The sequence below is a fragment of the Python bivittatus genome, unplaced genomic scaffold (genome assembly GCF_059951505.1).
Source record: "Python bivittatus isolate LINGU-HERP-01145 unplaced genomic scaffold, Pbiv_v1 ctg000980_np1212, whole genome shotgun sequence".
In the NCBI taxonomy this organism is placed as follows: Eukaryota; Metazoa; Chordata; class Lepidosauria; order Squamata; family Pythonidae; genus Python; species Python bivittatus.
Window position 1 is genome coordinate 49,478,608 of NW_028277125.1, and position 25,876 is coordinate 49,504,483.

At 35.4% G+C, this 25,876-nt stretch overlaps 1 protein-coding gene across 3 annotated transcripts in view; it reads right to left on the reverse strand.

Annotated features, from left to right (window-relative positions):
- The window catches only part of LOC103048882 (VPS10 domain-containing receptor SorCS1), a 426,712-nt gene that overhangs the window by 232,644 nt on the left and 168,192 nt on the right, over positions 1 to 25,876 (reverse strand). For all 3 annotated transcript variants that reach the window (XM_088131613.1, XM_088131614.1, XM_088131612.1), the window contains exon 3: positions 1,525 to 1,624. In XM_088131613.1, the coding sequence (XP_087987739.1) occupies positions 1,525 to 1,624 (100 nt within the window). The remainder of the gene's footprint in view (positions 1 to 1,524; positions 1,625 to 25,876) is intronic.

Sequence of the window (25,876 nt, forward strand, 5' to 3'; positions counted from 1 at the left end):
GGTCCCTCTTCATTTCCACCATTCATCTCATAATTTATGCAATGTTTTTGGCACATCCAAGATTAATAGTAAGTGTGTGTGGTGTGTGTGTGTGTGTGTGTGTGTGTGTGTGTGTGTTGGAATTTATTGAGTGGGCTTGCAGCGCTGGGCTTTATTTCTCATTTGAACTCACATAAAATTCATGCACCAGTGTGGCTGCACATGTACCACAGAAACCATTTATTCCCCCAAAGTACTGTCAGTTTTCTTTAAAAAAATATTTTTGGTAACTCAAATTTTTCTTCTAAGGTAAGCTGTTCATATGTAAAGAAAATGAGAAAAATATAACCACCTGACTTTTATGAGTACATCCGCATTACAAACCCCTTACAAATTACTGCTCAGTAGGGTGCTTGTGTGATTAAAACCATCTAGGCTTTGGGATACATTTTCTCTGCAGGATTTTGTCAAATCCTTTTCATTTCACTATTGGAAGCACTTAAAGGCAAACAACTTTAAATACAATCTGGTCTCTGTAGATGTCATTTTAACATCTTAATGAGCTTTTCCCTCTCCCACCCCAAATAATGAGTTCATCCTTATTTGACAGGAATAAAAATGACTTACCAACTACCCACTTCCCTTGTTTTACTTATATGATGGACAAAGCTTCATATCAAACTTTCTGTCTAAAATTTATTTCATTCATGAAATTATTGTAACTCCAACAGCAGGTAGTTATAAAGCGCATGGAGATTTTACTGTTACTATTTCCTCTTTTATTTTTTTGGGGGGGGGGTTATTTTTTTACTGTTCAGAAGTCCCAGCTGAACATATCAGAAGGTTTATGCTGAAATGAAGTTCTCAGACATGTAGAGATTGAAAATCTCTGAGAGACTCTACTAAGGACTGTCTTGTGGGATTTAGTAATTATTCCAATCCTTTAATTGCCTGCATTGAATTGATACAATGGTTTTTATTTAGCTTTTCTTATTTGCTTATAATGTTATTTTGATGTATTTCATTTCTTGATGTATTATCATATTTTTATTATTTTAATATCATAAGGATTCATTCAGCAAACTCCTGTTGGGAGGTCTTTTGGTAATTAATATGAGCAGAAGGATTGCAGGCATGGGAAGTAATACTGCTCTCAGCATCATTAAGATACCATGTGGCTGTATTGATGTTTAGATGTCAGACTTTCCCAAAGTGGGAAATACAATGGAAAGATTCTCAGTTTTGGGCCATGTAAGCTAAGATTCCTATGAGCTGTAGTCCAGGCACATCTGAAAATTAGGAAAACTTTTTATATTACAATCACTTTCTAGATGAAAGATCACCATTCATCAAGAAACTTTTTAGATGAAAGTTCACCATTCATCCACATGCAATTAACTTAAAAAAGGTCCAGTATAATCTAAATCCTAAACTGCTTTTTTTTTAAATTTCTGTAGGATGTAGACAAATGCAGTTTTATAAATAATGACTAACCAGTCAAGTCAAATATGACATGATTAAAAGCAACCACATGCTTTAATTTACCTTGCGCTTATTTGTTGGGCAGACATAAAGGTAGCTCAAAATGGTCTTCAGACCCACTTTGTCGTTCATCTTTTCATATGTTGTCCCATAATCGGTTGACCTGTAATTCCAAAGAACACTAGTAAGTAAGCGTAAACACTAGAGCAAGAATAAGATGCAAACTGCTTGGCTGTTTTCCAGCTTAAAACAAAATAGCTCTCTGGAGGTTTTTTTTTTTTTTTAATGATTCACGTTGTATATAATGACACTTAAATATGTATACATGCCTTCATGTGAGAAGTTAACATTTGCATTTAAATTAGGCTAGGAAAAAATAAAATTGCATCTTCAGTGCCACTGAAAATAAATGCTACAATAAGAAATGTTAATCGAGTTTTAAGAGGTAATGTTTGTCATAAATGCAAATGTCAGGATAACAAGAAGCTGAATTAGTTGTTTGTCCATTAGTATGTTCTCTCATACTGGAAAATACTGCTGCCCTTTAAGTTATCATCACAGTTTTGCAAGTACTACTACTTAAGCTGTTTCATGATCTATTTAATAATGCTCCAAAAGGCTATGGTAAGACATGACTAACCAAAGTAGTGAATTCCTTGCTTTACATCACTTGCATTGTTCCTGGGTATATTTCAAATAAGCTTAAAATCATAGTTTCTAGATGAGAAACCCTTCTTAAAATGCAGTCTCCTATTAGATTATAACCAATTAATTTTTACACTAACCACAATACAATAGATACATTACACCAGATTTTGATATACAGAATTATATATGGATTCCATTACTTGATATTTCTTGGATGATAATCTGAGTTGATAATGACCTTTGGTTCACTCATACAAGTCACAAGAACAATGGAAACATCAAGGAATTTTGACAGTGATGAAGGACAATAATTAAACAGAGCCAACATATCTATCAAATCATGAAGATAAACATAGTTGTGTGAAAGGGCACAAGCTCTCAACATAGTCTTGTAGCAAGTGCCCATACAATGAAGATATTCACTTCAGATTCTTCAAATCATCTTGACCATTTTATATGCCTTATGTTCTGTTCCACAACACTTAACAGAAAGAAGAAATAATTTGAACTGATAACTGTATACAAGAGCAACTCTTATGTGACATGAACAGATAATAACTAAGTAATTCATTCACACAAACTAGAAAATAGCACATACTATTCAATCATATATTTCTTCACATATACTGGAGAAAGTAGAGGACAGAGAAATGGACAGTGCCCTGCCCCATATACTGCCTATGTGCATTCACTGAAATCCTACTTCCTTGAGCTTGATACATTATACATTGTAATGTATTTTACTATTACAGCACCAGTGTTGAAAATATTGAGGGAAGAACTATGTACAAACCCATTATTCTACCCACTTTGAGCCATCACACGCTCCCTGGAATGTCCATATAGGGCTTTTATCTAAAGAATAACAAGCACAGAGTTGCACAGAACTGGCCATTAGTTTTCCACTTGATCTCTTTCCCTTCTAAAAGTAAGGAAAAAAAACCAATGATAATCTTGTACATTAGTTATCAGTGAAATTCACAGAAAATAGACACTGTTTTATTTGATCCAAATGATAAAACATTAGCATCTATAAATATAAAAATAATGGCAACAGAAACAAATGGAGCTTTGCACCACAACATCTCACAACCCCACTTTCCAATCACTTCTGGCCAATCTACTGTTTTCAGAAAACAAATGTATGTTGTAAATTGCCCAATCCAATATCTAATGTAAGGAACTCTATTTGAAAATGATTTAGATCAAATTGTTTGTTCCATTCTTCTATGTTCATATCCATCAATTTATTCATTGCAGTCAATTCTCATAGCTTAAATAGCCATTTCTTAATGTTCAAAATTGTGGCAGTTTTCCAATATCTTGCCAAAATAATGTTTGTAGAAATCAAAATGTTGACAATCAAATATAATTGATTTATATTTAGAACATCTGCTATATAATTAAATACCATTATGAATGCATTTAGAGCCAGTCTAACTCCTGTTATCTACTTGATTATACCTGAAATTTTAGTAGAATATGTTTCTCTTGGGTCAGTCGCAAAAAACTCATTCTCAAAAACCAAAACTCATTCTCAACATTCATTTGTTTGAAATATACCTCCTCCTCTTCATCATTCTTCTTTTAATGATACAAAATGTTAAGCTGGGCATCTTTCAGTTTAGTACAAATATAACTGATAATATATTGAAAAGACATTTAACACATTTTAACATAAAACAAGGATCTAAATCTTGGTATATGTTATTTACCATCATAACTTAAACCTGTTAGTCAAATTACAAGGCAGGTTATATCAAGTCAACTAAGATAGAAGTTAGATGCCTTAAACTTAATTTGTACTATTATTCTACCCAAATTCTCAATAACTATTTTAATATTTAATTAATTTTTAAAATGTTTATTCTAATTCATTCTTCTTTCACAGCAAGACATAAAACAGTTTAGCACCTGATTCACATTCCAGCAAGTAGTCATTATTCATATTTTCTAGGAACCATAATTTTATTTATATTAAATATGTCTCTTCATAGTAAGAAGAAGAACATAAAATAAAGGAAGCCTAGACCCACTTCTAATAGTATGCTGTTTTTCCCTCATAACCTGCAAAATACCTATTTTAATCATAGGCACTTCTCATCCCCTAATTTTATCAATATTGTCTTGTAAGCTTTGATTTCTGTGAAGTTTAATGCAAACCAAAACTTAGAGAGAACTCCCATTATAATAGTTTTACATTGTTAGTCATGATCTTCTATTCAGATATTCCAGATTTTTCCCCACAATCATTTATGCAATTACATCCTATTCTTTTCTTTATTTAAAGCATCATTATGGTATACTTAAAACCGAGCACCATGTTTTTGTAATAGTATAGAGATCATTGAGATGACTTATAATGAGATGTTTTGAATGTGAAATTCAAAATTCAAATTCATGTGAGCAGTCACAGGATCAACAGTTCTTTGATAGCTGAAATAATGTCATCCTATGTACAGTATGTCAAAAGCATATTTCTGCACCCATTATGCTTTTATTAGCTGATTTTCCTAGCTAATACTCACACAACTGTCCCCAGACCCTCTGCAGCTTTATTTCTTCCTCTCTTTATTAGTGTTTCCAAAAGCCACCAGACATTCTTCATTTTAACATCATAATAATATAACCATTAGAGGTGTAAAACAGAATTCACATTATCTAAGTAACTACAATTTATTTGCAGAAATTGCACATTTAAACTTCTTATTCCAAGTCATGTAAAAGTCTTACAGTTTTCCACATTTACAGCAATATGTTATTGTAGAATGCAAAGAAGACATAGGAATAAGGGTTTCTTTTTATTAGATGTTGGTAGTATGGTCATCAAATATTGGGGAACATTTTTCCAAATATTAACCTCAATCTTTTTTAAAATTCAAATTTCAAATTAGCATTAAAACTTCCTTATATAAATCCCCTCAATGCTTTTCCTGGTCTTATTCATGAAACTATTATTAATCTAAATATATAAAAAGTATTTTTCTGATACATTATAAACTCCTAATTGTATATTTGTACGAATGTTTCTTGGAAGTAAATCCCTCTGCATCCCAGGGGACCTTATTCCCAGGTAAGTGTATGTACAGAGTGTTAATTGTCCTCCTACTTTCTTTCCTTTCACCTTTCTTTCCTTTTGATGCTGTTTTTAAGCTCTGGGTAAACATACTGTATATATCCTAATTTACTATATAACAAAAGCACAGATTTAAAAATGATTTATTTACTTATTTCTCAGTGGTCTAGTGCAACGCAGAAAAAAATCTGTATCTTTTCCTACCAATTCTCATTCAGTTGGATGAAAAAGAATTTGGTTTTGACATTTCTCTATGAAGTGAAGAGAATTTTAGTGAAGTATGGGGTGTCTTACACTTCTTTAGTTATGTGGTAGCTAAGAAGTATGTGTCAATATTGTGTCTTTGTTTCTACAATCTTCTCTCTAGCAATTGACAGCTTTCCTGGCTTCTTCCACTTTTATTATATCCCACTGAAAGATATTAAACAGGGACTGCTCCCACTGGGCTTTCATCAGAATGGGAACAATGGGCAACCAGGGAGATGTGAGAGTGATGGAACAATGTGTAACTGAAAACAGCTCTAGCAAGAATACCCTCCAGCATCTCCAACAATGAAGCAAGTATCTCTTATAAAAAGTTTAAAGAGAAGTCACCATTAAGTTTCCATATTTTATTACAGGATGGTGCTACTTAGAACCCCAACTAGATAATAGAGCTTCTCCTCCTCCCAGATTGTTTTGGTCCCTATTAACATCTTCATCGGTGCTGCTGAGCAGTTCAGGAGGACTGCTCAGCAGGGACAGGGTTAAGGAAGAAGCTAACAAGCAGTAGATTAGACAAGGACAAAGGAGGATGAGGAAGAGGAAGAGGTAGATATTTAACATGCCCATGATTCAGTGCTCTTTTGTAGGTGTAACCAAGCCAGGGGGGGACATTTGGTCTTCATCACTTCAGTCATTTGATCTTCATCATTTGGTTTGCCTGAAAAAAGTTGCACTCCATTTCCTATGTACCCAGACAGTTCTTGACTGATGAATTTAGCTCAAACATGGTGATGCATACCTAGCTTAGGTATTGTTATATTTGTTTTTTAAAAATGAGGCATTTAAATAACTTCATTATTATTCATTGATTTTTTTTTTCTTCTCTCTCTTCCTTTTTTCTCCTGTCAGGCAAATGAAATTTATATTATGGTATTATAACAAGGTACTTGCACACTTTACTTAAAGTCACAAATTCCATTAGTCCACATGTGCTCAGGCCTGTATTGGCTCCTTGTAACATTTCAGTAAGGATAATAGACAATCTACATCTACTGAACACGTGAACCATAAGAAATTGTCATATCTATTTTCTTAAGAACTATGCATAGCTGGTCAGCTAGAATGCATATTTTTAGGATATAACTTAATGTCATGCAAATTATTTGTTTATTTATTTTTTAACCTCAAATGCCGGACATATGAATGCTTTCTATTCCTGAGCTCTTGTACATTTTGAGGTGTGTTTTTACACTGCACAAAAACCCTGTAAATAATCATTGGAAGAATATCTGTAGCTAGATAAAGAATCTGTAAAGTTTACCAGTGCAAAATGTCTTCAAAACATCTCCACAGCATTAAGATACCAAGCTTTAAGATTCAATGGTTGCATCTGTTAAAAAATAATGGATATTTTTCCTTTCCAACTTCTTTAGTGACTAATGAAATCTCATACCTATTCAACTGCTTATTCTTTCCTTTGCCAGCTGGTATGTTGGCACTCTACATAAAAATTCTACATCATTCAAAAGCAGCTTTGGACATCTCTAATCTTACAATATTACTTGAATTCAACAGCTGAGCTTCCTCCCTCCCAGCAAACCTATGATGTAACCCAAATTGTGGGGAAAAAGGCAAAGTTTTGTTTTGCCCAGTGAAGCTCTGAAAACCTTTGGGATGATATCTTATCCCTGGGAGAAAAAAATCCTGCTCATAATTCCTTCAAGCTCCTGAGCTTTAGCCACCCTGGTCCTTTAAGGGGAAGGCTGACTTGATTTATAAGAGGAGAGCTTGGCAAGAGTTATGTCTACTTCCACCTTCTCTTTGGCAGGGGATAAGCAGCTGTGTAAACTCCACTGCATTTTTCAAACCTTTTTATTTCATATGAACTGAGGAACTGATGGGCAGGGGAGTGGATATTATGGTGGTATGTAACCACTTTACAATGAGTCGGAGTTCTTATAGCCTAAAAGTTGGCATTTGGTTTAGGATTTATCATAACCATTAATTTCAGCTACAGTGGAGTCTACAATCATGGTTAAAAATGCTGGGGAAAGTGTCAGGTTGCTAAAACGATGAGATGAGATCATGCCACTTTCACAGCTTTCAGTATGATTTTTAACAGGATGACTTGATAGCCTTCCAAACAGATTTGTTTTGACAATGAGCCGACAAATGGACAGAACATGCACTGAAGATGTGGGGGAGGAGCAATTTATTTAATTCCCTTGTTAAGTGGACTAAAGGTAAGGCAAATTTTGGTTCCTTCAGATTCGGCAATGATGAATCTCTTTTTTACAGGTGCCCATCAGTCAGCTGAAAGTATAGTACTGATCAGTTTATTATGTTCTCAGCATGTTTTCAGTATTGGAAGGTCAGGAAGCATGAAGACCAGCAAATCTGCTTCCAACGGCTTTGGGGAGTTGAAATGATACCATGTGGAATGGGCCAACTGTTAAGTAATTGTACCTTTTCATCTACAGATGTGATGATTATAACTCAAACCTCTGATCTCATAATACTTTTTTTTCCCAGAAATTACTGATCTACTGCATATTCAGAGTTCAAGACCTAGTTCTTGGTGGTTACTTTTCACTATATATTACTGCCAGTCACACTTCACAGAGGCATGGCTATAAGTCTCTACTTTGTAAAAACCTAACCCCACATTCAGTAATTAGCTAACATCAGGTTTATTTCTTTTATATGGCTATCCAGTAACTCTGGGAAGGTGCTACATAATTGCTTTATGGCAAATAATAAGGAAGTCACATAGATGTTGAAAATAACACCTATGACAGAACAAAGGAATCTAGCCAGCCAGCTAGCGTGCATGTGTGTATGTGTGTGCCCGCGCATGTTATCCCCAAAGTTAAATTCTGTGCTTTTTCCTCCTTCCCTTTCAAATTAATGAACAGTCAAACTTTCCTCAGCCTTGAGAGTCAGTGATCTCTGTTCCATATTCACGTACGGTTTTGTTCAACCTGAGACTTACCGGGTCGCACCTCACTAGCTTCATCGCCTTACATCGCTTTTATAAATTCATGATTTGCAACTCTTTCTGTGTTCCATGGTCTTTTTCTCTGCTAGCTTTTTGGCCAAGGATTTCTTATTCCTTCCTTCCATGTTGCTTGAAAGTTATACCAACTCTTTGTTAATCTGGGGAATTAAAGCTAAGAATCAGAAAATAACATAGTTCACTCAGTATTAAGGAATCACTAGCAGGCACTAAGTTTTGGACAGAAGAACAGGTGATTAAATAAAGTTATTATTTTATGAATTAGGAGGGGGAAAAAAACAAATGCAAGAACATACTATAGTTTTTGCAGAAACAGGAAAGGAAAAATACAGTGCAACTATTTAATGAACTCCAGTGAATGACTTGCCTCATGGTGGTCATATAAAGTATTAGTTAGTTACTATAATTTGCTTCTAGGTGCCTTGGGGATGGGTACAGATGCTCTGAGACTTGAGTTAAAGTTTAGTTCTGGACTTACACTTCAATCTTCATTCAGAGATCTCAGTTTTCAAGGTTTACCTCAAATAACAATATTTTTCCTCCTTTCCCCTTCAAAGCAAATGTATTTGAATTACATGTGTAAAAGTAGATTATAACCTTATATTTTCAATGTGACCTTTTAAATTTTAAGTTCTCATGGCACACTGCAATCTGTCTTTTTTTTTCCCCCTTTCCTGCTTGAAAAAGTATATGTGGGTTTATGTGAGATTTTGAACTTGAAATGTAGAATGCAATTATCTCCATTTTCAAGGATCTAAGATCTGTTGCACTTACATAATTCCTACCTCTGACCCAGGAATATGGGTCAAATGGAAAATTTTGAAATGCAGAATATTTGCCTAAATAAGTATTTTAATCATGAAAATGAATAAATCATGACACCTATTTGGAATATGGTTTCTAGGAAGAGAGTTATGAAACCAATCAAAGTAACAGATGAAATTACTTAAACAGATATTAACAATTACCCTCAATGTTCAGTGTTAAGTACAAATATTTAGGTTAGTGATTGGGAAACAAATGAAAGGGAAGGGTAGAAAACATCAATAAAAAATCTTCCTATAATGTTTTTCACCCTATAGCTGTTTTTTTCTTATTTTGTGCTTTGTAAAACTTTCTAAAAATCTGTTAAAAGTTTAATTTAAAAAAATAGATACAAGGTTGCATTTGTCAAGTCATGACAGGTAGGAGCCCATGATGGATCTTCAAGGAAAGCCAGGTAGAACCAAAATAAAAAAGACCCATGGTCAGAAATAAATCTTTCAGAACCCAAAAATGATCTCAGATAAGAGCCATTTTATTCTGAAACAGACTGGATACTAGTGGAACACTTGTAAAGTCCGGGATCCAGCTACTTCTCCATGCTCGTACCGCTTTGTTTTACCCTATTAAATCATGTCCTATTCATTTCAGCCCACTGTTCAAGTCTATGTAGCTCTTTTAAAACCTTTAAAAGGATTAGCCATCCTTGCCAACTTTGTGTTATCTGCAGATTTGATAAATGTCCCCTCAGCTTCCTTGCTGAACAGCGCACAACCCAGGAAAGAGTCCTATGCCACTCTACTCAACACTTCTCTCCAAGTGGAGCAGAGTCATTAATGAACACTCTTTGAGTGTGGTCATTCTACAGTTCTGAGTCTATCTAATAGTAGCACATTACTATCTAATCTAGCCCATATTTTACCATTTTTGAAGGAAAATATCACGAGGCACTCTGTCAAAGGCTTTGCTGAGCTTTAGGTGTACTATGTCTACAGTAATTCCTTTATCTGCTCAGCTAGTGACTCTATCAAAGAAGAAGATAAGATTAGACTAGCATGAATTGTTCATGACAAACATTTGTTAGTTCCTGTTAATTGTAGAATGTCATTCCAAGTGCTTAGAGACATGCTGCTTGATCATCTGTTTAAAGACCTTGCCCAATGTAGATATCATGACAAGTCTATTGTTTTCTTGGACTTCCTTCTCTTTTTTTAAAAATGGGGATGACATTTGCTGTCTTCCAATTTTCTGGGACCTCATTAGTCCTGCAGGACTTTTCAAAGATTACTAAGAATGGTTCTGGATTACCTCTGCTAGCCCCTTCAGGACCCTCGGATGAAATCTATCTTGAATTCATTAAATTAGCTAAATTCTCCTTATCTCTTTATCCTAAATTGCAATTCCCTCTTTCTCCCAGTGGTATAACACTGTTTTGCTAGGGTTCCACTTCCCTTTTAAGAGAAGACAGATGCAAAACAGATGTTAAGAACATCTGACTTCACCATCAACCATTACAGATTCACTATTTTCAATTTGCATTGAATCTACAACCCTCTTTGGTTTTCCTTTTATTTTTGACATAATCAAAGAATGAACTAATTCTCCCTTACTCTCACTGGTTGTTTCTGATATATCACACAAGCCTCACCTTAATTTGAGCTTTGGCCTTTCTGACACAGTTCTTATAGTTTTTGCAGACTATCTTCTTTGGTTATGTTCCTTCTACTCCTGTCCATGTCCCTTTTTCTCTTCAACAATTTAGAGAGTTCTGCATATATCCAGGGTACTCTATTCAGATTTCTCCCTGCCAGACCTTGGGTAAGTAAGATTCTGAATAACATTGGCTTGAAGCCAGATCTATGGGGCCCCACTAGCTAATCAATGCTGGTTAATTATGGTTAGTATCAGTCACCTTCTTCAACTATCTCCTCCCTGTTGGTAAGCATTAGGTCTAGGATAGCAAATCCTTGTATCCTTGTTGGACCTCTTATTCTTTGCAGAATTAGATTCCTAGCAGATATCAGGATAATTAAATTCCCTTATTATGATGATTGTGTGTCATTTTGATCACTGGTCATCTGATGCAGTAATATCTCCTCTATTTTTTCTGCCTGCTCAAATTTGATGTTGCAGGGAACGATGGGCATGCTGCAGTATGCATATATGTTATCATTGCTGCACATGCTGCATTGATTACCAGCTTGCTTCCTAATTCAAGGTGCTGGTTATTACCTATAAAGTCCTTCATGACATAGGGTCTGGTTATTTGAGGAGCTGCCTATTTCCAATAGTTTTTACCTGTTCAGTAAGAGAGGGCAGAAAGGGTACAGTCCAGTTCTCTTGGATTAGTGTAATTTGTTGGGATCCAGGAAGCCCAACCTCTGGAATTCCATCCTGCCAGAGATCCATACTATCCCACCCTGATGAAATTCCAAAATTCTTTGAAGACATGGTTGTTCTCCCAGGCCTGGGGTAGGATTGATATGGGGACCCTGTCAGTTGTTTTTTGTATATACTGTATTTTTTCCTGCTTGTGCATTGTTCTTTTTTTCTGTTTTATGGTTTTTTCTTACTTTTTAAATTGTAAGTCAGAGTTGTCAAGAGCTGGGTGGGCTCTAAATTTAAATAAATAAATATTGCAGTAGATATTTTCCTTTTGAATATATTGTAGACCGTTGGTGCTGTGTGCCAATCATGAGTACCATCCTATCTAGTTTCATATCACATCATATCTAGCTTATCACATCATATTTGTCTTCTTAAATTAGGATTTGTAGTTCTCCTTACTTATTTCACATATTCTGTATATTTGTGTAGAACCATCTGAAGTGTTGAATGGCACAACTTACTGGCATCTATATTGTAAAGTCCTGTGAAAGTCTGACTTGCTATTAAGTCCTCCTGCTTTTTTCTCTGTTTATGTTCTGCTTTCTGCAAACACTCCCTTCCTAGTTTTTCAAAGAGATATCTTTTTCCAGGAATCCTTCATGAATTGCTTAGGCAATTATCCAAAAATCCAAGCGTTTCTTTGTGATACCATTTGGGCAAACAGGTGTTGAATTCCAGAATCCTGTTTTTCTTCCTTATATCATGATCCTCAGTTGGAAAACTGATGGAAAAACCTCCAGTTCCTCCTTCTTGCTGCCCAAGATCTTATAGTCTCCAGAGGTTTGTTTAAAGACTCTTCTGGCCATATAATTTGTCCTCATATAGATAAAGAGCAAATGATAATTATCAGTGGGTTTGAATAGCATAGGTAAGCTCTCCTATATATGTCCTATATATGGGCACCTGGAAGAGACTGTACCTCCCATGAGGTCATATCAGGTCCATACATAGCTGACTTGGTCTCCTTGACAGTGATCTCTGGCATGGGTTGCTCCAGTGGTGGCCAGTTAGCTTCTATAGGGAGAACCTGTTACCTGAGTTCCACTGGCACTAATTGCCTCCTGATACTCTTGCCTCATTTGATATGAAGTCTAGCAGTCCTCCACTTCTTCAGGAGAAGGATGCTAGCTTGTGGATAAAACTACGCTTATGAATTGCGGTTCCTGTGAGCCATAGTTTAGGGATCTTGAATACCAATGACCCTAATTGCTAGCTTAAAGTTCAGTGTTGGAGCCAAAACCTTGTTTATCTTACCTGATGATATTTAGTTAGCTGGTGCTATCTCTTTGAATTCATTATAGTGGTGTGGATTACAGATAACAATTTATTTTATATCTTTCCTTGTCCCCTTAAAAATGTATGAAGGATATTTTCCCTGAGAGCATTTAGTTGAATACAAAATGCTTTCTGGAATGCATTTTTTCTTCTGACACATTAATCTGTAAGGCACTATGATGTGGTATTGTTCTTTATATTTTCCATTCTTCATAATTTGAAACTGATCAAATTGACATATTAATATAAAATAGCAATTTGTCTTCTACATGAGCCTAGCAAATAATCATAAGTTCAACATTGCCATCTTATTACAAAGAAATATACCAATGACCAGTTGAATGCCATATGAAAATAGATGCAGATGAACTGGATGAAGTAAGTAGTTTTACTAGTCAACTAGGAGAATATTTCAAATAAAAAACCCAGTATGATAGCTCTGGTTAAAATACATATCTGTTTTTTTCTTGCAATCTTTCTGCCAGCAGAATTTTCACTCAGTGCAAGTGTTTCTTCAAAATTAAATAGTTATTTCCATATTTATACAGTATCTTGGATATTGTCAGTTACTTTCATTCAGATACTATGTTCCACCTGCTTAAACATATGGAAGATTTAATTCAAAGACAGGTTGCCTCAACAATTTCAGGAAAAAAAAATAATCAGAAGGCATGGTGTAAGGGTATAACTTTTCGATGCCTTCACATTGACAATTAGCATTGTAAAGAAAAACAACCTTAAACATTATATCTGCAGTTTTGGCTTCCAAAACTGAAATGAATCTGGTGATCAGTTATTAATGCAGTGCAACATGTAAAATGTGCTCAGCAAAGATATGTTGAATCCATGCATAAAGCAAACCTTCATACTGTAGGTTATCAAGGTGAGAGTCATGAACAAGGACCCCTTGTGGTACGTAGAACAATCAGCTGAAACTACTGTATCTTCATAATATCAGTTCTAAAGCAAGAGGTTTATTTATTCTCTATGGCAAGATATCTCTTGATTCTAGGTTCTGTTTTCATACTTAGATTCAAATTAACTCTGGATTTCTTCCTATAGTCTGTTGTTTAGAATAAAAAATGAATAGTTTCTACTGCATATTCCCTTGCACTGATGAGTCACAATTTTCACAGCTATGGCAAAAGACCTAAGACTAGTACCAGTAAAAAAAAAAAAAAAATGGAAAAAGTGAGGAATGGCCAGAGAGGGAAGTAGGAACACTATGTTAAATTTAGCCTGCAAAAAGTTTTGTTTTGGTCTCATCCATCCACTGAATATTGTTCCAATTATTATACAGTCTTTGCAAACTATTGTCAGACCCAGCCCAAGAACAACAATGAGGCTTAAACCCTAAAGACAGAATCTCACCAGACTAAATCTATGCTAAAGCAACTAGTGGACACACCCCATGAGACTCTAGGGAGGGACTAGCCTCAGCTGCTTCTTCTTCTCATGGTCCTGCCGTGTGCTGAGAAGGCACTTGCCCTGTACCCTCTCCTGGAATGCACTCTTTCCCTCCTAATAGCCTAGATCTTCCATTCCAGTATACTCTCACATGCCTTCCATTACACCATAGATGGACAGCAGTGTTCTTTTTGGAGAGTAATGGCTTTCTTCTTGCAACCCTGCCATGCCCACCATTGTTGCTCAGTGTTCTTCTGATGGTGGTCTCATGAGCACTGACATTTGCCAATGCAAGAGAGGCTTTTAGTTCTTTAAGGAAATCAACACTTTTAGATTCTGATATGATATTACATCTTTTCATCCTGTATTTTAGCTAGTACTTAATAAGGATATTTAAAGAATTTTTTCCCATGCAATGGTATCAGCTTTCTCTGTTCACTGGCTGAAATCTAGGAGGGATTAAGAGACATCAAACTATTTACTGAGACATACTTATCCCTGACCTTCCTCTCACATCACAGATATATCTAAACCCTAGACAACCTGTGACCCACTGGGTCATCATTTCAGAGATATTTCCTTACCTAAACAGAGAAACAGAATGACCAAGGGCAAAAAAACAGTGGGAGCATGAACGACTTATGACTTGCTGCCTGCTTCCCCATTGACTTTGCTTGTGGGAAGCTGGCAGGGAGTGTCAGAAAACTCACTCACTTTCTCCCTTCCTCCCTTCCTCCCTCCCTCCCTTTCCACATATAATGTAGGTTTGCATTGTTTGCCCTCACCTCACCTCACCTCAGGAGAGTCCCGGTGAAGCTTCCTCCTCCTCCTCCTCTGCTGACCCACAGAACTGCCTGTCACTTTGCTGGAGGGAGTTGGAACAAAGGGAGCCATGGACCTTGAGAAAAACTGCACCCCCACTCCCCATTCCCACATGTCCCTGAGTGCCTCCTCCTTTGAGGAAGGAAGAGGGCTCACCGGTCAACCACTGGTGCCCCCCAGTCAGCCCTACCTCACCAGCAGACATCCAAGTTGCTCCTCCTCATTTCCTCAATGCCAACCACCATTAAGAGATTTCAAATTTCTGCCTCATTTCCAAAGCATTCAATTGCTGCTCGCCGGTCAGGCCTTGCTGCCAGCCAATTGGATGCAGGGGACAGAAGGAGGCAGGAAAGAGGTCAGGGATATGCCCATGATGATCACATGACCTGGGCTGACCACAGTGGTGTGGCAGCACAGCAGTGCTGAAGCAGCCACAAATTTCCCAAATTTCAATCCCACGGGCCTAATAGGTCCTGGATTTTGGATACATTCCATAAGTTAGCCCATTTGAGGTACCTTGGTTCAAAAATTGTTGTTCTATGATGCACCATTTCACCCGGTTGAAGGTTACAGACCTGAGTGTTTTAGTAGTATATAGATTTGGGAGTGCAATAGGACCAAAAGGGAGAGGAATAAGTAAGTGAAGTATCCTTAGAGTCAAGCTTATGGTAACTTCAGAGTCACATCCATTTAGTTTTCTTGGCAGCAATACAAAAGTGGTTTGTCACTTCTTTATTCCAGGATGTTTTTCAATTGTTCAGTCTAGCCAGCCCTGAAGGTCCCCCATCCATGTACTACCCAGACCTGATCGCTGCTTGCGTTCAGCCCAGACAAGCTTAGCCACATCTGATGAAACATTATTCCAAAACACAGCTAATAGGAATCCTTAGGACCAAAATAACTTTCAGCCAGTAATATTAATTTTTATTGTTTCATGATAAAAAAATGACAAAGATAATGCAACTTTCACAACTATTGCTGCTTTACTTGTTTAACCCATAAAGGCTACATTTCAAGCAAAATACAGCTCAGTATCATTTATCATTACCATATGGCTTACTTTTGGAATGTGTAAAGTAATTCCATCAGTTCAAATCATTTCTTAAGCACTTGTATATTAAAGAGTTCATTTTCTTGTTTTGCTCCTGCCACCAGCTCTTGTTATGTATCACATTAATAGCTACATCTCAACCCTACATGATAGAATAATCAGCAAAATATCAGATTCCCCAAACTGATGTAAATGGCCATAATAACATATTCGCATGGTAGGTGGCTAATGAGTTTTGCATTCTGAGCAAATGGCAGGTGGTTCTTCATCCATCTCCATCTATCAGAAGGGTTAGCAACCATTTGATTTTTCATATCACTCATGCAATCACAACTTTGAGCTACAAAATTCTTAGCAGAAGGATGAATGAGAAATTTGAAACCAAAGTTCTTTGAACTTTGAGGGGTCAAAAAAATAAAAATTACATAGGACCTCTACAAGATCAGGCACTGACCCATTTAATCCAGCATTTTGTGTCACATAGTGGCCAACCAAATTAATTCAGACACCTCAGAAATCTGAACATGCCTTTATTGTTGTTTTCTAATAGCTGGGCCTGAAAACTTGCTGTTGTCAATCTAGAGGTAACAAACAGCCAACAAGAACAGGAGCAACTGACAGCCCAATTCTCCATTAATTTCTCCAATTCTCTTTTGAAACCAAATAAATTGGTTGCCAACACCATATCTAATGGCTCTGAATTCCACCCTTTCATATGATAGATCATATGAAAGTCTAATGAAATTTTGTCTATATCTTCCCTTAAAAATTTATATCATAGGATGGTAATTTTAATTGAACCGATTATTATTGAAGAATTGGGAAAGTTTGAGTTTATGCATTTTCTCTTTATTTGGTATACTGTACAGTTACATTATTTGGGAAGATACTGGATTCCATTACATGGAATCAGTTCAGACAAGAACACATATTATCTTGCAGAACTTTGTATCTTATGGCTATGAAATCAGCTGCTCCTTATGTTTTACTCAAATGATTCTGAAAGTGCATTGTCACAATATACAAAAGTCTGATTCTATTTTTACTCTATGTTTTTTGTTAAATATCTGTCAAAATATAGACCTCCCTGATACTGATAAACCATTATCAATAAACAAACAATTCTCATTCTATCACAACAGCTGTATTTGGACACATTCTACCTAGTCTCTTGGTAATTAATTCCACAAGTTATTTTTTTTTTCATTCTTAATTCCTAATAATACTTACAGCTGTCACCAAATATCTTAATAGCAGTAGCTAAAACTGATCAGCATAATGCCTGTAGACATGAAAATGGCTACAAATTTTGAAAATCCATTTTAGCTCTAATTCCAACAAGTTTACCTAGCTCTTATGGAAAAGTACTTTTATGAGTTGTGAAACAGGATTATTTCTATAGTGTACATAGTTTAGACATGGGTCCTGAATCATGTTGCTCAGTCTGAATTTGTAAGCAAGTTGAATTGATTTGCATTACCAGTAATTTTTATACAGGAACAAATTATTTTAGAAATAAAATATTTTATTATTTTAAATATTTTTGACTTTCTCAAAGAAATATTTTAGACTTCCTCAAATTTTGCAATAAAGTTATCAACATAATATGTACCTCAATAAAAAAAAAAAACTGTGCCACATTTTGCAATAAAATGTATCCAAAAATGTACATTTTGGGGGATATGATGGAAAATTGAAAATTCATTTTCTGGAAAAACTTACACTCTTTAAACTCTTAAAGTTTCCTGTTCTTACCTGAAAAAAGTCTGTAGGGTATACGATATAACAAGAGGAGAATTATATTCACAAACCAGATCACTCAATCAGATTAAGTTTATTTGTTGAACATTTATGCTAAATATTCCTTATGTAGTGCAAATGTACTGCACTAAAAATACTATTCTGAGTTTTTTATGTTTCTAAAACATCACCCAGAGGAGCATGTGAGACCCTTGTGTCATTAGTACTATATTACTATTTATTGAGGATTATCTGGGTTATACGGAAGTCTATTTATAGCTTCTCCTGGGATATGGAGTGGTAATTTGTTCCCTTGACACCTAACTTGAGGTCAATTTCAGCAGTGGAAAATGTATTTTTACAGGAAACAAAATTAAAGCACACAGCAGAAGATTAATATAGTTTATGAAGCCTGAATAAAAAAATGCTATAGAAAAATGGCCAACAGTGTGTATTATCTATCAAGAATACAACAGTATGCTATGGCCAAGGTGAAGTGTTCAAGCAGTATATTAATGAATTGATACACTGGTGTTTATGTGTCATAAAGTTATAGCCTGATGTTTTTGAAATGAGCTATTTCATGTTTCTAAAATGATATTTGTAGTTCAATGCTTGCAACAGATCAAATGGTGTCTTATTCTTAGGCTGTCAGAATATAATAGAGTACAAGTAAAAATGGGCATAGATTCTGTGACAGAAATATATGGTATATCACAAGATCCATTTACCATTAGTCTATAATTTACAATACAGTTTTCAGTGCTGAAGCACTGGTACTGTATGACACAGGGTGAATCAGAAATGTGTGTACTTTAATAAAAGAGGAAAATGCAATGCTTTCTTCTTGTTCTTTCTCTAGAGAGTTCAATCAAATATCTTGGCTTGCTATTAATCTTCATCTAGGTATAAAATATATGCATGCTATATCAGATGTTAAGGCATGTGACTACAGAATTACGTATAAGACTTTTTCAACAACAACAAACCAACGAAGGAGTAGGCATGCTCCTGAAATTAGGCTATCACTTAGATCTATCTTTGAGTAATGCTTTCCCTATTCTTACATGTTTTGCATCAGGGGTGGGGGGGAGTTGTAGATACCTTGATGAGAGGCCAGCTGTTGGCTGGACTGAGAAGCTGAAAAAGCAACCCAGAAGAAGGCAGAAACAAGCCACTTCAATACCGTTCTTGAGATAACTACAAGATATGTCCAGGAAATTAGTAGGAGTGAAGATCAACACAAAGTCTGAGGGGGGGGGGGATATGCTTTAATACAGGGTTCCTCATCCTTGGCAACTTGAAGATGTGTGGACTTCAACTTCCAAAATTCTGGGAGTTGAAGTCCACACATCTTCAAGTCGCCAAGGTTGAGGAACCCTGCTTTAATAGACATAATGTAATTCAGAAATTGAAGAGAACATTGTTCCTTGCTAATTATTCATCCTATTTCATCAACCACCTTGATTAAAATAGAGCATTTTTAGTTTGTGCAGTTAAAAAAGATTGACAGAAGTTTTACAAAAGAGGGAACTTGGGTTGGTAGAGTAAAGAAAAAATAAAGGTAAATATATAGAAAGATGCTGCAGTTTCATGGATCCAGAACAATGTTTTTCCTTCATTACAATGAATCCTTGGGTTTATAAGGCACCTTAACCTTCAAATGGTTCTTCTCTCCCACCCACCTTTTGAAATTTATGGTTACCATTTACACCGATTTCAATTTCCATTAATAATATGTGCAACTGCTGTACATTTAAGGGAATTTAATCATGTCCTGGTGACAGGCTTAGCTTAAAGCTGGGGCTTCACTTGGAACTATCAAGTAAATTTCTTTTGAAAAGGTCAGTTTAACATTTCAAAGTAGGGTCCCATTGAAAACAAATTAGATTTTACCCACTTGTCTTGGGTGAAAACACATTCCTTGTATCAGATAAAACAGGGCTGTCAGTCAAAAGAGGGTTTTGCCAAAGACTTGGAAAGACTAGCTCTTCCTTGCAGAGCACCATCAGCACATCTGAGAGCAAAACTATGGCTGCTCGATGGCCAAATCATTATTCATCTCGAATAGAAGAAGCGGTAGTTGCAAAAGTACAAGATTCTCCTTGGAAAAGCTATTTAACAACAAGCTTATGTGACAAAAATGGGACCTTGCCCATTCCTAAAACTGAGGGATGAGAGATTGTGGAAATTGAAGCACCAAATGGCTTATTAATTATTCTCTAAAGAAAATATCTCTTGTAACATCTAAACTAAAGAAAAATAAAGCAGGGCATCATCCCGAAAATTCTACCATTAATATTTCCTGTTATTTCATCTTCTTCCATTTGACAATGCATGACACATATTGTCTCATTCATAAAATGACAGCAGTTCTCTCCTATTCATTTGATATCTAAGCCTAAATATGGAGTTCATTCTTTTTATTCTCAGCAATGAGAACTATTAATATTCCTAGACCATGTACACTTCTGGATGACAAGGCTTTCTATCTGCAACCCCTTCTAAGTCAAAACCTAGGAGATGTTATCCTTGCAGGAATCCAGAGACCATGGGAATAGGCCTGTAAGTCAATGAGTGCTCTGTTTTCATCCAGCCCACCTGTGTTTTCATGCTTTTCATGGGGCTATACCTCCATATCTCTGCTGATATGCCACATTTGGACTCTTTTACAAGCCAGCACAGCATGATGTGATAGAAAGTTGGTTTGTGGGCAATATGGACTTTCCAACAAAGAGAGCATAGATCATCCCTCCTGGAAGCAGGAAGTGCCATCACACTGTTTGGGAAAGAGTTTTCAATCATTATTACTGCTGTCTTGTTTCCTAAATCACCAAAGAAATAAGAGCAGGTAATATCTGCAACAGGGTAGAAATGGCATCGTTTGTTCACTTCAGGTTTATTGCAATCCATTGTTTGATTGGAATTCCTGTCTCAAAAAAAATATAATGTATGCATTACATGGAACTCTTCTATTCCTTTTGTTTTCTTATTATAGATAACAGGTCAGGAAAAAAGTAGTAGACCTAATCTTACAATGCTGCATAAGGAATTGGGATATATGTTATGTAGAAAGGAATCATTGTGTAAAATAAAGGGGTCATTTGAATGAAAAGATTCTTTAATTGTACATAGACATGCTATGCATAATTATAATTACAGTCTTCTATATCTATTGCCAATTAAATAGAAACAGATAAAATAAGCAATGATAATTGATGTTGAAAAGACAATGGAATGTGTAGATCAAGTCAAGGAAGAGATTTTTCTTCTTCCAAAACAAGGAAGAAATACAAGTAATAAATATAATTATTTATAGTGGTGGTCATGTATTATCTACAGAGAACTCAGACTTAATTAATATTGCAATATATTTTACTCCCATTGTCATAAATTCTAACTAGTAACACTAAAAAAAAAAATTAAATGCATTAAATCCTTGGGACTTTCAAAATTGCTTCTGTGCATATAACTTTATTTATACCTTCATTTTGACATTAATGGAGAGTACAATAAACAGTGTCCTTTATGTTCTTTTTAGAGAGTTGACATCTAAAAGTATTGAAAGGATATAGCAATTTTTGTGAAATTCATAGCATTGGAGACATTTTCTGAGTATATTTAATGCAGAAGAGAGCAAAAGTTCAAAAGAAGGATCCTATGCAAGGCCTAAAAATTGTATGTCAAGGTGTTGATGTTGTCTCATCAACTCTGAATTATGTTGATGGATGCATTTCAGTCCACCATCTTTGTTGCAGATGCTTTGGTGGGCTACTTTCTGCCAAGATAGATAAAAGTATAGCCCTGTCAGTTCTTCACATTCAGTATTTTAAATACAGGCTGTCCCCAGGTTAAGAACGAGTTCCGTTCCTAAGCCTGCCTTTTACTTGAATGTAAGGCAAAATTCATACTTACAAGTGGGCTGCCCATTACTAAAAATGGTGGACGGCATTCTTCTTTCTCGAGCTGATGAACTGTTGAAGCCATGCAATGTTTTCATGAACTGCTGAAAACCACTGAAAACAGGCTATATATTAAAAACACGTGGCTTCAGAGGTTCATGAAGACATTGCACAGCTTCAGCAGTTCATCAGCTCGAGGAAGAACACTATCCGCCATTTTACTAATAAGCAGCCCAAGTACGAACTGTCCATAAGTCAGACATTCTTAACCTGGGAACTGCCTGTACTATTAGCCACAATATTTTTCTAAGCCTAGCTATTTCAGTTAGAATTTGGAAGCATGATATTAGGGCTGTCCAGTTCCTCCTCATGAGTATTTGTCTTTGCGATGCCTCACAGCTTCATGTTCCTTCCCAAATATAATATCCATATGGAACTACTGTTAATTTGTTATACTTTGCTATATATTGAACACTGCTGGTAAGTCTGATTATTTTTTCTTGTTTTTAAATAAAGTGTAACCTGTTTTTCATTTTTCTTATTGATGGTTCCTAAATCTGCGAAACATTTATAAAACTAATAAACTAAAGCAAAAGTATTCCAAAATATGGATAATGGAGTCCATAAAGAATTGGATCAAATCTAGTATCATGAGGTTTTTCAGGAGCCACTGAAATTGTGTGTGTGTGTGTTTGTGTGTTGTCTTAGCATACATCCAGGAAGGAGTAACCAAAATGATAAAAGGGATAGAAACTAAATCATGTGAGAAATGGCTGAAAGTGCTGAATATATTTAGCCTAGAGAAAAAGATGAAGAAAAGATCAGTTTTCAAACATCTGAAAGACTGTTACACCGATAAGGAAGAAAGTTTGTTCTCAGTTCTCCAGAGGCAGTACTAGGACAAATGAGTGGAAATTTCACTTTGATGTAAGAAGAAATCTAATGCTCAGAACTGCTCAGCAGTGAAACAGACTGCTTCAAATGCTGGTGGGTTCTTCTTTTATAGAAGTAAGCAGATGGCATATCTGCATTCTGTATTCAGCAATTTGTCAGACTAGACAATATCCAATATCTCTTCCAAGTTTATGACTCTCAGAAACTAGATGAGTATTTTTCCCTCCCCAACTGCTCTCAAAGAAAGCTTGTAGATGCTAACCCAATTATAAATTGAGCTGTGAGATCCATCACTAGTTTAAATCATATTAAGAATATAAATCATTTGTTATATTCTCGAAAGATAAAATGCAACATTTTAACGGGTATGAAAGTTTTTGCCTAGTCCCAGTCTTTTCAAATAGATAATATGTGCTCATTAAGTTTGATAACATTTAGAAATCTGATGGCTCTTTCTCCTTTTCTATATCAATTTGTCTAAATCCTGGAGATTTTAAATAATTTCTAACTTAATCTAGCCTTGGCTCTATTTTGCTGATTTGAAAGATAAACATTCTTGAGAAGAGAAGTGGAACGTTCATTCATACTACAGAAGTTTGTTTTGTATTGGGAACACAGAAAAACATTACAACTCCTAGTTGTAATGCTACTTGCTAGTTGCTTTTGCCAAATAACACATTCAGCTTTATTACGAAGGAGCTGTATTACTTCCTCCACATTCACTCCAGACACTCTTTCTTTTTTATCTCTTTTTTTACATTAACATCATTTTATTATTGTAACAGTTTTCATGGATTAGAATCTTTTTTAACAGATGCCATAAAAATGTGTGTCAATAAAAAGCCACAGAGTACAAGGAGTCAGAAACATATTTTTATTCAAACTGACTATATTGAAACAGAGAAAACCATTCACCACAGGGAACACTAATTGGTATTAACTAAATTAATTTGTTTTGCATTCATAAATCCTTCTAAAACTTCCAAAAAACTTTTGCTATTTCTTATAGTTATAAGTTAAATAATTATGTGGGAGAGTTACTGATTTTAAATATAAATTAAATCTGAAATTTACCATGATACAATGCTGGAATTATACCATGTTCGCTGTAATCAATGCATGAAAGCCTGACAGCCTTGGGCCCTTGATGATTTCTTTGTACTTTTTCTAAACTCAAATGTTTTACTTTTGAGAAAGCTAGGTGGAGGGCCAGGGCCTAAGAATGAGGGAGAAATTACTCTTCTCACTATGTCATGTGATGTAATGTGAGCATATACTTCCCAAGTTTATACACAAAGCAAAATTCAGTTTTGTGTTCAGTTCTTATTGAAAAACTCCAATATTAGGCAAATGTGCCTACACAAAGTTATAGGAAGAGAAATGCACTGAAAAACTGAGGAATTTTCATTCAGACTTTTCTATTAAAAAAAAAAAAAGCTAAGTGATGCTGAAATAAGAGAAAATAAAATAAACATTGGAAATGAAAAGTCCTGGGCACAAAACAACTCAGCTGTCATCAGGACAGAAAGAGGGAAAACATCCCTGAATACTCTCTATTTCAAGCTCCTAAATTCTGAAAAACCTTTTTTTACCCTCCATAATTAAAGTCAAGGACCCAGTCTAATTTTTTGTCCTCCACTTACTTTAATTAATTTACCATAATTGCAGTAACTATGGATAGTTACCATGACCACTGTCCTCTTATATTATTATTTTCTCTTCTCAAAAGAGATACATTACTGACAATATCGGATTGGGAACTCAAATTGGGAGAATATGCAGTAATGGCAAAAATTAACTACATGTACTTTCAAGAATGGCTCCCATCTATATAATATATTATGCAGCAAGGCAAATTTAAACTTTTAGAATATGGTTTTAAAGGGGAAAAAGAATTAAAGAACTGAAGCTAAAAATATATTAAAAATTTAAGTATATCAGTTGGAGTACATCAGTTGAAGGGGAAGTTAGAAACTAAATATTTATTCAATAATGTTTTTAGTAGACTTCTTGTTTCTCACTTTCTCTCTCTCTCTCTCTCTCTCGTTTAGGTGATTTATCTTTAAATAATAAAACTAATTCTGTGGACCAATTAGTCTATTATGTATTGATGCTTTTCTTTTGCTAAGATGCATGTGTTGAAGGAAGGATGCAAACTTTTCTTCTTTCAGTTGCACTTCTATACTGGTTTTCTCTGTATTTACCCCGAGATCCAAATTGTTCTTTATCTCCAGTTATTCCATAAGCTAGTATATAATTTGCCATATGAATGCTGTGCATTTTCATACACTATTATTTGATTCATCCTCTTTTATTGGTTTTTAAACTTCACATCCAAAAGACCAACTTATTATAAAACTTGGATATGTTTCTAAAAATATACAACATGACTTTTCCTTTTTCATATAGCAATGTAAAGATGTATGCTTATTTCCCTCATCTTGTTTGCTGTTTGTTCATTTATTTGCATATAGCTATTACTCCCATCTTATATCTCTCACTTATCACTTAACACCCTGCTCCCAGGAGAATATCTGACCTTGAACACTGAAACAATATATGTGTGCTCATACAAATCTTTACAATTTCAGGTTTGCACCATAAAATCTACTCTCATTTTGACCTCTCACTGCTGTCCATTCTTTGATACATTATGTTTTTCATATTGCCCTCCTGAGCTTAGCACTCTGGCTAAATTGGGACTGAAATATCTTTCCTCAGCTGAATTAATTCACTCAACCTCAAGGGAGAAAACCAACTGCTAACTCTCCTTATGACCTTAATGCTAATTAATGAGCAAACAATGGCCTACTGCTCTTCTCTGCATAGAATTAAATCATATAGAGGTCACTCTGAAGCCAAGCCTCCAGGCATCTGCTTTTTTTTTTTTTTTTTTTTTAAATCCAAGCTGCCTGGTAGAAATGATGATAAAGAAATTCAGTGGTGCAGCTTTAAAGATGGCTCCAGTCAAAAAGTTCGGAAGCAAATGGAGTGATAATATTCCTTATAGAATGTGATTCAGTTTCATGGTCATCCAAATTGATGGCATGGGCAGATATGTTACTAGTAAATAGGGTGGAGCCTCTAATGGATTGCCTCTATTAATATCCCTGTATCAATTCTCTCCCAAACAATGCAATTGTTTTCATTTATTTGTTAGATTTATATCCCATCTTCCTTCCAGGAGCCCATACAGTATTCCTCTTGCAATTTTACCACAGCAACCACCT